Raw genomic sequence first — 13723 nt, 5'->3', positions numbered from 1 at the left:
TGGCCTTGGGCACTGCCAGGGATCCAGGGGCAGCCACAGCTGCTCTGGCAATTCCAGCCCAGCCAGGAATTCCCAATTCCCAATCTCCCACCCATCCCTGCCCTCTGGCACTGGGAGCCATTCCCTGGCTCCTGTCCCTCCATCCCTTGTCCCCAGTCCCTCTCCAGCTCTCCTGGAGCCCCTCCAGGCCCTGCAAGGGGCTCTGAGCTCTCCCTGGAGCCTTCTCCTCTCCAGGGGAGCATTCCCAGCTCTCCCAGCCTGGCTCTGTGGATTCCTCTGGGCTCACTCCAGGGCTGGGGCAGCTCTGCAGGTGGGGTCTCACCTGAGCGGGGCACACGCTGCTGCGAGTGGCTGACCCCGGCTGCCCAGGACAGCTCCTGCTCCAGGGATGGATTTCTCCCTGTCCCGGCCTCTTCCCGGGGAAGTGCTGCTGCCCGAAGGGACGGGAATGCCGATCCCGATCCTCTTCCAGCTGGTGGCAGCAGAGGCTGCGGCAGTGGGGCTGGGGCGGGATCGGGCACCGGAGCCCGGGCAGAGGCACGGAGGGACGGGGGCCGCGCCGCCCCGGGGCCCCCCAGAACCCCACCCTGTCCCGGGAACACGGAACACCTGGCAATTTCCGCTTTCACCTGGAAACGCGGGGCTCAGTGCTGCAGTGATGGCTCCTCGCCCTCGCTCCCCAAAGCTCTGCCGCAGTATTCAACCATTCCTGTGGTTTTTACAGGAATTGGGGATGATCACCCCCAGCCCTGCCCCAGAGCTGTGCTCCCCCCTGCCCCGGGGACCCTGGGGACACACGGGGCACCGCCAGCCGGGGCGGCGCAGCTCCCACACCCTGAGGTTTGACAAGTGTTTATTTACATCATTTACATCCAATCCCGACTGGGTAAAGTGCAGTGCAGGGCCCGGAGCGCCGAGCTCAGCTCTTCCCCTTGGCGGGCAGGGGCTGAGGCAGCAGCTGCAGGTCGAACTCGTGGCGCAGGAACCGATGGAGCTCCTCGGCCTGGGGCCGGCTCAGCTGCGCCCCCGCCGCCAGCGCCGGCACCGAGCTGCAAGAGAGGGAAGGAAGGAGCCCTGGAGCCCGGGATGGGGCAGCACCGGGAGCCCGGGATGCACGGCCCGGGATGGGGCAGCACCTGGAGCTGCTGAAGTCACCTCTGGTGCCCGAGGGCTGGCAGCAGACCTGAGCAGTGAAAACAGGGAATGCCAGAGGGAAAGAGAGCGTGGGGCAGCAGCGGGGAGGGTGGAAGCAGAGCCAGTGTCAGTGCCCTGGGCTGCTCAGCGGGACAGACAGGAATGTGTGAAAAGCAGAGATGGGACAGGAAAGCTCTTGGGAGAGGGTGGGAAAGGCTCTTCCTGAGCAGCTATCCCGGCAGGAAAGGTGCAGGAAGGATTCCCTGAGCAGCTATCCCGGCAGGAAAGGTGCAGGAAGGGATTCCCTGAGCTGTGATCCCGGCAGGAAAGGTGCAGGAAGGCTCTCCCTGGCTCCAGGGAAGGAGCAGGAGTGGAAGGCGGGGCCCTGGAGCCCCTGCCAGGCCCTGTGCTGGCGTTACCTGTTGGCCACGGCTGTGATGGAGCCGAAGGAGTGGCAGAGGTTGAGGGCAGCTCCGTAGCTGAGGTTGGGAATGCTCAGGTAGAAGTTGAGGACGTCCCGCTGGTGCCCCTCCGGCTCCGTTGGCACCTGGATGGCAGCGTCCTTCCTGTGCTCCAGCAGAGCCAGCTCCTTCAGCAAAGCTGCAGTTTCCTCCTGGCAGGAGCTGAAGAGGATCCTTATTCCAGCCTGGACCAAGGCTGAGAGCACTCCATCGTAGTACTGAGTCCTCTGGAAACACCGGGATGTTTCTCCTGAGGAGTGGAAGTACAGGAAAGCAAGACCCTGTTATTGTCTAGTGGAATTATTTCATTGCAGAGTTTGGATTTTTGGATTAAAACAAATGTCTGTGCATGGATAAAATTGTGCTTGCTCCTGACAAGGAATCCCACAATGGTTTGGGTTGGAAGGGACCCCAAATCCACCCAGTGCCACTCCTGCCATGGCAGGGACACCTCCCACTGTCCCAGGCTGCTCCCAGCCCCAGTGTCCAACCTGGCCTTGGGCACTGCCAGGGATCCAGGGACAGCCACAGCTGCTCTGGCAATTCCAGCCCAGCCAGGAATTCCCAATTCCCACATCCCATCCATCCCTGCCCTCTGGCAGTGGGAGCCATTCCCGGTGCCCCTCAGAGCAGGGCATTCTGGCAGCACCCACCTGGCCTGACCCTGTCTGTCTCCACAACCACACAGATCCTCTCGAAGATGCCCTGCAGGCGCTGCAGCCTCTGGCTGAGTTTATTCCTGTTCCCAGGGCTCTGCAGCTCCGACTGGAGCACCCTGTCCACGGCCAGGCGGTTGCTGACGATGTAGTCGCTGGTGCCCAGGGAGCAGATCTGCACCCGGAGCCCGTGCATGGCCCGCAGGCACGAGAGCACCTCCGGCCCCGAGCAGATCTCCCTGCTGTCCGCCAGGATGCACAGGGAGGGGCTGTGCTCCTCAGGAACACGGGAGATCCCAGCCAGGGAAGGGCTGTGCTCCTCAGGAACACGGGAGATCCCAGCCAGGGAAGGGCTGTGCTCCCTGGGATCACGGGAGATCCCAGCCAGGGAAGGGCTGTGCTCCCTGGGATCACGGGAGATCCCAGCCGTGGCTGAGGAAGGGTTTGGGACAGCAGGACGCGCCGAGCCTGAGCTGCTCCCGTGGGTCTTCTTCAAAGAGCTGAACACCTGTGAGTGGGGAAAATCACAGATTATGGGGGTTTTATCTCAAATCAATAAAAGGATGTTTTGCAGTATCAACACTTTCAGATTGACACTTTAATCCCTGTATCAGTCTCCCCACTGAGCTGAGCTGATTATCCCGGAGTTTGGATGACAAAAGCAGCAGCTTTCACTAAGAAGTTCAACAAGACCTGGATCTTGTAAAGGACAGAGATCAGGCTGGGAAGTGTGAGAGATCAGGAACCCATCCTCAGGGAGGTGCTGAAAGCCCTGAATTCAGACAGGGAACCAGGATTTTCTAACACAAACCCAAGGAATCAGTGGACACTGCTGTTCCATGATCCTCCATGACTGTCAGACCAAGGGAGAATCTAACCCCAGTTTTAATTTGTTCAGGCCTAAAATACTGCAGGTTACCCTGGGAGCACAAAGCTTCTAGCAGCAAGGAAAGGGAGATGGTCCTGGAAGTGTCCAAGGCCAGGTTGGAGCAACTTGGTCTGTGGAAGGTGCAGTGGGAAGGGCTTTAAGGTCCCTTCCAACCCAAACCATTCCATGATTCCCTGACTCCTGCTGCTGACAGCCCTCAGAACAGCCCTGGCACAGGAATTCTCTCCCACAGGGAAGCTCCCTGCTTTCCCTGAGCACTGACCTGACCAGCAGCCTGCAGATCCGTGCTCCTGCAGCCAGAGCCAGCTGGGGGGACGGGCGTGCTCCTGCCTGGCTGCTCTGGGGGGGGATCCAGCATCCCAGACCCTGAAGCTCCCAGGCCCAGCAGCCTCTCCGTGTGCTGCCCCCCAGCCTGGGGAGCTGCAGCTTCCCCAGCCCCGCTCCTGAGCTGTGCAGAGGGGGCTGAGGGCAGGGCCCTGGGGAGCTGCCCCTTGCCCTGTCCTGCTTCCAGGGCCTTCTCCCTGCTGGCTCCCGTCTCCTCCTCGCTGGAGTCGCTCAGGACAATAATTCGGGAAGGTTTCTTCTTCTGGCCCGGGGCAGGAGTGTTCCCTGCCAGCCTGGCCTGGTTCAGCCTCTTCCTGCGGCGCGTCAGGTACGGCTTCCTGCTGCTGCTGCTGCCCTCAGGGATGAGCAGGTCAAAATTCACACACACTTCTTCCTCACTGCAGCCACTCTGAGCCTCCTCCTCCTCCTCATCCCCCACGCAGAAACTGTCCTCAGCATAAGCCACGTCTTGCTCAGGAATCTGGGGGAAAACAGGGAGTTTTGGAAAGCTGCAGGGGTTCTGCTGCTCCTCACCAGAAAGGGCCTTGGCTTATCCAGCCCTCCCCACACACAAACACTGGGGCTGAGGGGCTCCAATCCCACCCAGTGCCACCCCCTGCCATGGCAGGGACACCTCCCACTGTCCCAGGCTGCTCCAGCCCCAGTGTCCAACCTGGCCTTGGGCACTGCCAGGGATCCAGGGGCAGCCACAGCTGCTCTGGCAATTCCAGCCCAGCCAGGAATTCCCAATTCCCAATCTCCCATCCATCCCTGCCCTCTGGCACTGGGAGCCATTCCCCGGGTCCTGTCCCTCCATCCCTTGTTCCCAGTCCCTCTCCAGCTCTCCTGGAGCCCCTTCAGGCCTTGCCAGGGGCTCTGAGGTTTTCTTGGATCCTTCCCTTCTCCAGGCTGAAGTTTTGTGTTGGAACTTGTAATTTACCAAAAAAAGGCTGTGACTGCTCTTCAAAGCAGGCCAAGACCCTCACTGTGGTCCCACAAGGGGAACTCCCCAAGGAGAGGAGCCCTTGCCCTTCCCACCTGGGAGAAGATGGCCGAGGGGTTGAATTCCCGATGGACCATTTTGTACCGGCTGCCGAGGGCGGGGCTGCGCACGGAGCTCAGGTAAATACCCCTCATCTCACTGTCTGAAACAAACAAGGGATAAAAGAACTCAGGATTAGAATTTTTAACTCACACCTGTTATGCCGTGTTTTCCATATTCCTTTATGGTTTCCCAAAAACCTGTATTTCCCAAAGCAAAAATCTGCAATTCTCCAGCCATCTCTGGAAATCCCAAAGCACAAGCCTAAGGCTTTAAGATGAAGGAGGGCAGGGATGGGTGGGAGATTGGGAATTCCTGGCTGGGCTGGAATTGCCAGAGCAGCTGTGGCTGCCCCTGGATCCCTGGCAGTGCCCAAGGCCAGGCTGGACACTGGGGCTGGAGCAGCCTGGGACAGTGGGAGGTGTCCCTGCCATGGAATGGGTGGCACTGGGTGGGATTTAAAGTCCCTTCCAACCCAAACCATCCTGGGATTCCAAGTGTACCCAGCCTGTGTCATGACAGCTGCCATTCAATCCCAGAATGTTCTGAGCTGGAGGGACCCCCAGGATCATCCCAGCCCCATCCCTGCCCAGACCCCCAGCAATCCCACCCTGGGCATCCCTGGCAGCGCTGGCCAAAGGCTCCTGGAGCTCTGGCAGCCTCGGGGCCGTGCCCATTCCCTGGGGAGCCTGGGCAGTGCCAGCACCCTCTGGAATAGTAGAACCTTTCCCTGATCTCCAGCCTGAGCCTGCCCCAGCCGTTCCCTCAGGATGCAGGAGGTTTTCCAGGCTGGCCGAGCCCTGGATGCTGTGGCAGGAGCAGCTCCTGAGCCTGGCTGAGGAGGTCACTGCTCCCGGGTCCCAGCCCGGGGATGCCCTGGCTCTGGGATGCTCTGGGAATTCCCCACTCACCGTTGAGGGCCTGCGTGGGCTCCCCTTCATCATTGAGGAACCGGGCCAGGGACGGGCTCAGCTCCTCCCCGCTGCCGTCGCTCTCGTCCGACGAGATCCCCTCAGCGTCCAGCTGGGACAGCTCGGCCTCCTCCTCCAGGAACTGCCTGCCTGCAGCCTGCACACACCTGGGCAATTAGCACCTGCCTCTAATTAGCCAGCACTGCCCTGAGAGCTCTGCCCGAGCCACCCCAGGGCCCCAGGGCTTGGAGCTCCGCAGGGATTCGCCTTGGGAAGGAAGGGGATCCATTGCTGGGGCAGGGAATGGCTCAGGCAGAGCACCCAGCACACACAGCGGGTCACTTTGCAACTTACACACCCACTTTTACTCATTTAGTGTGCTTCCAAAAATCCGGTTTGACTCTGGATTCCTCCAAACCCAAGTGCAGCAGGAATTTCAGACACACACCCCCACCCTGGTGTGCCCTTTTCTGCTCGGGTTTTAGGACTCATCGAACAATGAATCCCTCAGATGGTGCAGCTCAGTCCAAGGAAGATGAGGCACTTCCCTTGTGACTGCAGTGCAGGAGACTTGATCCTAAATTCCATCAAAACCAGGCAACAAAACATTCCCAAGGTCATACACAGAAACAAAACAACTCAGGAAGGTGTTTTGTCCGAGATACTTAATATTAATTTCATTTTTCTCCTGTAATTTCAGCTATAAAGTACTAAAGTAAAACATCAAATTAGCCCCAAAATAATTATGTGTCTCCATGACTCCAAGAGAATGGTTTGTTTGCCTTTAAAACACCTGGAATAAGAAGCACAGAGCTGTAAATCTGAGTTTAATTCCTGGAACTCTCCGGCATCTTGTGCTGCATCCCTGATTTTCCCACTCTCCTAAACCTTTTAATTCTTTGCTTACACCACAATCCCAAATGACAGGAGTCATTAACAGTTCCTTTTCCCAGCGAGTTTGGATTATTTGGAAGGCACTGGAGTCGCAGTGTGAGGACAAAGCTCCCTGACAGCAGAGCACCCTTGGGAGCAGGCAGCTCCCAGCTCCTGGTGTGGGTTCCTGCAGTCAGAGCCTGGGCCCCTCGCCTTTGTCACCTCTGTGTTCCCAACGTGCAGCTCTGGGCACCGGGAGCTGCTCCAGCCCCTGCCTGGGGCATTTCCACGGCCGGGATCTCCTGGGGGTCTGGAACTCTGCCCTGTCCATCCCTGGCGTGCTCAGGGAAGGGGAGTGTGAAGGCAGAGTGGAATTTCCTAAGCACACTGTTCTTCCTTTTGGGCTCACATTAAAAAAAAAGAATGTTTAAATCCAACTGAAGATGGGTTTTACTCCACCTCAGTCTTTGTACTCCAGAACATAAAACACTGATCCCATAAGGGAAGCCTTAATAATGAAGATTATTGTTAAAAAATGACAAAATGTCCAACTGTGGTGCCCTGGAGCCCTGATTATGGCAATTTCTGCCCAGTGCAAGCACAGCCATGAATTTTTAAGAGCTTTTTAGCTTCAGTAAGTCTGGTGCTGCCTCCTCTCCTGCCTCCATCCCTGCTGAAGTGTTAAATACTGAGCTGAGATTTAACACTTTGGGATTGAGGGACCATTGCTGCCTTCAACGTCCAGGGCTGAGGCCATTAGTGGGGATCACTCATATGAGCAAGCAGCCCAAACCTGATGATAATAATAATAATAATTTTTTAAAAATTTATAATAGCTATTGCTGTTGTCATATTAATATTTTGTTACTATATTTTGTTTAAATATATAAGATATATTATTATAATAAAACATACAATCCCAAAATACCCTGATCTGGAAGGGATTCACAGGGAATAATATAATATAATATAATATAATATAATATAATATAATATATATATAATATAATATAATATAATATAATATAATATAATATAATATAATATAATATAATATAATATAATATAATATAATATAATATAATATAATATAATATAATATAATATAATATATTTTACTATAGTTTGTATTATTATTATTATTATTATTATTATTATTATTATTATTATTATTATTATTATTATTATTTTCTTCTTCTGGACAGGACCCTGAGCTGCTCTCTGGGTATCCCTGGAGTTGCCCTCCAAGCTGTTCCCTGGTTCCACCCAGCCCTGCAGCCCCCTCTGCCCCCCAGGCCCTGCAGGTGAGGCTGCAGCTTTCCCCAGCATTCCCAAATTCCAGCTGCAGCTCCAAAGCTGACCTCGGTGTCCCCGGAGGCGCACGGTGCCACCCACCTTGGCTGCCAGGCAGCTCCTGGCACGTTTGGCTGCTCCGGGCTGGGGCCGGGCTCTGGGGCTGCTCCTGCCTCGCTGGAAATCCCCGCTGTCCTCGCTGGATGTGTCTGACTGCAGCAGGGAACACAGCACTGAGCAGGGCTGCAGCACGGGACACTCCCAGCACCACTGAACCCCAGCCTGGGAGGGAAGGGACCCCAAAGCTGCCCCAGTGCCACGGGCAGGGACACCCCCCGTGGCAGCACACGCTTCTCCCTCTCAGGATTTTTCATAGAGCAGCACAGAGAGAAGAAAGAGAAAACAATTTCTGTTTCTGCTCCTTGTTTTTCCCATGTGGAATGTGCTTGGAGAATTGTTTACCTGGGGTGATTGCTGGGTTGGGTTCTGGTGAGGATTGTTTGGGGCTGGTGGCCAATCCAACCCACCTGTGGCTGCACTCTCACAGAGTGAGTTAGATTTGGCAGTTAGAAAAAGCAGGTTTGTAGTTTTAGTATCTCCTTTAAACAGTATATTAATGTGTTATAGCATAGTTCTAATAAAGAAATCATTCAGCCTCCTGAGCTGGAGGCAGACATCAGCATTTCTGCCCACTGGCTTCACCTGCATTTACAATACCACCCCACTGACAGGGCAGGAAAATGGGATTTGGAAGAGAAATCAGCTCAAATGTGCCGTGAATTTGCTTTTTTTGGTTCAAAGCTCTGTGGCAGGCAGGTTATTTCACCTTTCCTGGCTGTTGCAATGTTTCACTGCCAAACAGCAACTCCAAAGTCAACAAAGCCCCAGTTCTGGCAGTGCCCAAGGCCAGGCTGGACACTGGGGCTTGGGGACATTGGGACAGTGGGAGGTGTCCCTGCCATGGCAGGGCTGGCACTGGGTGGGATTTGAGGCCCCTCCAACCCAAACCATTGTGGGATCCCGTGATCTGTGGAGACCCTGGGGAAGAACTGAAGGGAAGCAGGAATTTCTCCCCCATTATTTCTCTCCATTTCATTGCTGACCACGTTCAGAGGGCGCCGGCGTTTCCTGGTGACCCGAGCTGGAGACTCCAGGTCGCTCTCATCCATCCCCTGTGGGAACAGAACAAACATCAGTGCACAGAGCTTTTGTGTTTTGCTGTTTAAACTGCCATTTTGTTTCTCTTGTCTATTTTCTTCTCTAAGACTCACATCAGGAGACTTCAAAACATTCTTTTTTATCCTGTTTTTTCTCTGGAAAATGATCTCTTCCTCGCTGTCACTGCTGGGTCCTGCAGAAAACAGAATAAACAACATTCACCAGAACTGCACACAGTTCCCAACACAATTTTGTTATAGCTGAGCAATCAAACCCTGCCTCTCTCAGAAAAGCACCTCCAAAGGAGATTATTTATTGATCTACAGGGCAAATATTGTTCTCTTCAGCCTTGTTAATCAAAAGAGATAATCTCCAGCTGGGATGGACAATAAATCCTGCTTCCCTGGAGAGCCCCAGGGGGAAGTGATTACCCCAGGCAGCGGAGGCAGAAAAAGGGAAGAGAAGCAGGACACCAGGAGAAGAAGCCATTAAAAGCTGAGCAAGAGCCAGAGTTGTGGCAGCACTTGGTGACACAAATCCCTGTGACAGCAGGGGCAGAGTGGGGCTGCAAACGTCACTGCCAGAGAGGCCAGGGAGCTGCTGCAGGGCTGGAGCCAGGCTGGGAGAGCTGGGAATGTTCCCCTGGAGAGGAGAAGGCTCCAGGGAGAGCTCAGAGCCCCTTGCAGGGCCTGAAGGGGCTCCAGGAGAGCTGGAGAGGGGATGGAGGGACAGGACCCAGGGAATGTCCCCTCATTGACCCAACTTCCAGCATCACAGCCATTATTCCTCTTCCTTTCAACCTTCCCACCTCAGGCATAACACCAAAGTGAGGCTCTAAAAGACCCTGGATCCCATTTCCTAACCATGAAGCTCTAACTCCCGTCCCAGTAAATTCCCTACCTGCAGCAGGAGACCCACGGGATCCACGGAGTTTGGAGTCCTCCAGGCTTTCTGTCCTTCCTGAAGGGGAATCCCTGGCTGACCTCCCAAAGTTCTGCCTCCATGGGCTTTCTTTGACTTGATCTACAGGAGGCACCTGTGGAACTTGCTCCCTGGCATTCGAGAAGACTTTCATAGCAATTCTTTTGACAGCTTTCATATTCACACCCTTCCTGCTTGTAGGGGTCAGAAGTGCTGAAGGCAAAGGGTCAGGGGGTTCCCTTCCCCTTCTGCTGCCTCCTGACTCGAGGACAGGCCGTGCAGCAGGAGCACCCTCGGCCCCTTCCCTGCCACTCCTGCCCCTGCTCTGGCATGACAGCGGTGTGGACACGTCCCTTCTCTCGAGCCTTCTGCAGGGCCACCCCGGCGAGGTTTCCAGCCTGGAGCCATCACTCGGGGATATTTCTGCATCCTCAGTGGATGCAGCCCCTGGGGCACTGCCCGGGGCCCCGTTCAGTTTGGGGTTAGCAGCGTTCCTGCTCTCCTCAGAGGTTTCATCCCCGCTGTCCTCGATGGAGAAGCCCAGGTCGAAGGTCACGGAGAACAGGTCCTGGGAGCAGTCGTAGGGATCATCCTTCTCCAGGGCCACTCCTGATGCTGCCATGGATTCCCTGCAGGGCTGGGTGAGGCTCACGCACGGGAATTCCCTGCAGGGCTCTCCCTCTGTCCCAGGGATGGTCCCAGCTGGACCTGCCCCGGCTGGAGGCTCAGTGCTCATGGGGCTGCCCTCGCCTGTGTCCTCACCAGCCTCATCCTCAAACAAATGGAGACTCTGCTCCTCACCAGGAACGCCAAGGGCAGCCTCTGCTGTGTCCTTGGGAAGGAAAGGCTCCTTTGAAGGGCCATTTGTGACGGGGTTGTCCCTGCTGGGAGCGCTGTCTGGGATTTCAGGGAATTCCTCACTGTCAAACAAGCCATCGAAGCTGTCATTCCAGAGCTGCTCCTCTTCAACAGCAGCAGCCTTGGTAGGTGACACAGTTTTGGACAAACGGGGACTTCTTGAGGCACAGAATTCCCTGGGAGCTGTTGCTTTGGGATTCTCCAGGAGCAGCAGTGAAGGATCAGTTTTTGGGGACGCAGGGGAGACGCTGTCCTGCAGTGCCTCTGAGTGACCATCGGGGAGAACTTTTGGGGAAGGAGATCCTGTTCCTTCATCTCTCAGCCTGCTCTCCAAACCCTCCAGTTCATCCTCAGAGGGAGGGGACTGTGACAGAAGCCTTTGCACCTGGGAAAATGCTTGCTCCAGCTCTGGGGGCTCCAGGGGCGGCCCCAGGAGCGTGAAGGGATCCCTGCAGGATTCGGGGAGGTAAAACAGGTCCGAGGCCACGGGGGAGGTCTCGTAGCCCGAGTCCCTGTGGATCCTTCCCAGGGCCTCACAGGTTTTACCTGCAGGGCTGCTTCCCTGTGCTGCTGGACTGGCAGGGGTTTCAGGGCTGTCACTGCTGTCACACAGGTCAATAAATGCATTTAAGTCAAATGTCACCTCCAGCCCCTCGTCCTTGTCACTGCCCGGGTGAGAGTGTGCAGCCACAGCAAGCCTTGCTCCCGAGGGAGGGGCAGCAGGATCCTGAGGCAACACAGGCTCTTCCTCACTGAGCCCAGGAGCTCTTCTGGGAGCCTTGGGTTTGGTTATTTTGAAGGTGGTAAAGAGCTCACTCCCGTTATCACCCGCATCAGGTGGGAATGGCTTTGCTTTGGATTTTGCCAGGTCTTTCCTGGAGCAGCGACCTCTCTGATCCCGGGGTGGGTTGGCCATGGAGGGATTCCTTTTGTTCCCTGCAATATTCACATCTTCCATCCGTAGGTGAGGCTGGAGCTCCTGTCCATAGCTGCAGTCTCCCTGGGGACACAGGGCAGAGGTTACCAGAGACACAGCCAGGGCTGCTCACAGCCAGGCTCCAAACAGGGACAAAGGGTTTGTTCTCCTGCAGAACTTCCCACAGACTCTGAACCAATCTTGCACGGATGTCTATAAATCTGCTGTTCAAAAGGCAACCAGCTCTGCTAAACGTGCACTTGGGAAAAGCACCTGGACATGGAGGATCTGAACAGAACAATCATTTTTTGGCAGTTCAGGCAGATGAATCCCTGGATTCCTTAATCCCTGAAATTACACGAGGTACCTTTAGAGAGGGTGAGAAAAATGACTTTATAACTAGAGATTGGCTTGTCTGAAGATATTTCTGGAAGCAGGATCCAAAGCCACCTTCCAGGAATTTGAAGACTGATCCCTGACAGGGCTGGGGATCCTCTCTGGTTGCAGGAGGCAAAGCAAACTGTGCACTATTAACAGATTTTGTCATTAATCATCATCATTTCAACACCAATTTCACACAGATGCTGATGCTTAAACCATTCATTTGTAAAGATATCCAAAGAAAGTCCAAGTCTGGATTTTTTAAGTAAAGCTGCCTTAGGAGAAGGCTTAATAAAAACAGCGAGGAAAAGAACTGTCACAAGAGGGTTTTAGGATGATTTTGATCTGGCAGGTTGTAAATAATTCCTGTTCCTCACACCTGGGCAAACCACAGACTCAAGACATGGAACTCTGTCTGAAATCCAAGAGGAACAACAAGCCTGGCTGAGTGCCCAGGTGTCACCTGAGCAGAGGAGCACCAGGTGACACTGAGGGGGCTGATAAGGGTTTATCTGTTTTGCCTGTTTGGGTTGATCTCAGGAACAACTGCCCCCTGCACAACGGCTCAATTCAAGCATTCCAGCGTTACACAAACAAGACAGAAATTAAATGGATTAAGGATTAATTAGCAGCCAAACCACTGAACACGAGTGAAATGGGAGGAGGTGCTGCCCCTGCCCGCCCCACACAGTGAGGGTGAGAGTGCAGCACTGATCAGGCTTGGCCTAATATTGTCCTGCAACCCAAAATCAACCAAAGTACAGCCCCAAAACCTACAAACCCAAAATGAATCAAAGTACAACCCCAAAATCGACAAAACTCAAACTCATCAAACAACCCCAAAACCTACAAACCAATCAAACTACAACCCCCAAACCCAAAACTAACCAAGCTTCAAACCCCAAACTCCACAAACTCAAATCCAAATTACAATCCTCAAAGCTCACAAACCCTAAACCCATCAAACTACAAACCTCAAACCTACAAACCACAAACCCATTAAACTACAAACTCCAAAACCTACAAACCCAAACCCAGTCAAAATACAACCCCCAAAACCTACACACCAGAGCTAAACTCCAACACCCAAAACCTACAAACCCAAAATAAAACTACAACCTCTAAACCCTCCATACCCAAGCCCAATCAAACTAAAACTCTCAAAATCTACAGACCCAAACCCAATGAAAATACGACCTCCAAAACCTCCAAACCCGAAACTCAAACTACAACCCCAAAACCCATCTAAAACACAACCCCCAAAACCTACAAACCCAAACCCACTCAAATACAACCCCTAAAACCTACAAACCAAACCCACTCAAATACAACCCCTAAAACCTACAAACCAAACCCACTCAAATACAACCCCCAAAACCTAGAAACCAAACCCACTCAAATACAACCCCCAAAACCTACAAACCCCAAACTAATGAAGTTTCCCAGAGCAGCTGTGGCTGCCCCTGGATCCCTGGCAGTGCCCAAGGCCAGGCTGGACACTGGGGCTTGGACACCCTGGAACAGTGGGAATGTCCCTGCCCACGGCAGGGGTGGATGGGATGGGATTGAAGGTCCCTTCCCACCCAAACCTTTTTGGGATTGTGGGATCCCAGCAGAGGCAGCAGGATCAGTGAGGAGTTTTCCCAGGAATGTCCCCACAGCCCCTGGGTGCTGTGAGTGGAGCTCAGCCTGGCAGTGCTGCTGGGGCCAGGGACAGCCCAGAGCCACGTTTAGCATCCAGGGCACAGAGGGGTGACCTGCTTTGGGCTCGGTGCTTGTGTAACTGCTCCACTTCCCAGAGACTTTCTCCTGAACAAAACCCCGTGCTGAGAGAGTGAAAGGGCACGTTTGGGATTAGCCCTGAACGTGCACGAGGGTGGAACCTTAAATTACCTGCTCAGCTGCC

At 54.3% G+C, this 13723-nt stretch overlaps 1 protein-coding gene across 3 annotated transcripts in view; it reads right to left on the bottom strand.

Annotated features, from left to right (window-relative positions):
* Positions 1-836: 836 nt before the first annotated feature.
* FANCM (FA complementation group M) overlaps positions 837-13723 on the bottom strand; it is a 57003-nt gene continuing 44116 nt past the window's right edge. For 2 of the 3 annotated variants that reach the window (XM_053945901.1, XM_053945902.1), the window contains exons 14-23: positions 9642-11520; positions 8855-8934; positions 8687-8755; positions 7686-7796; positions 5418-5574; positions 4503-4609; positions 3403-3945; positions 2249-2759; positions 1554-1845; positions 837-1049 (exon numbers count right to left, since the gene is read on the bottom strand). In XM_053945901.1, coding sequence (XP_053801876.1) covers positions 920-1049; positions 1554-1845; positions 2249-2759; positions 3403-3945; positions 4503-4609; positions 5418-5574; positions 7686-7796; positions 8687-8755; positions 8855-8934; positions 9642-11520 — 3879 coding nt within the window. In that variant the 3' untranslated portion in view covers positions 837-919. Of the gene's footprint in view, positions 1050-1553; positions 1846-2248; positions 2760-3402; positions 3946-4502; positions 4610-5417; positions 5575-7685; positions 7797-8686; positions 8756-8854; positions 8935-9641; positions 11521-13723 lie in introns of those variants that run through there. The other variant, XM_053945903.1, reaches the window with a different exon arrangement.

The sequence above is a fragment of the Vidua chalybeata genome, chromosome 6 (genome assembly GCF_026979565.1).
Source record: "Vidua chalybeata isolate OUT-0048 chromosome 6, bVidCha1 merged haplotype, whole genome shotgun sequence".
Classification (NCBI taxonomy): Eukaryota; Metazoa; Chordata; class Aves; order Passeriformes; family Viduidae; genus Vidua; species Vidua chalybeata.
This window is presented reverse-complemented; position numbering and strand designations above follow the sequence as displayed.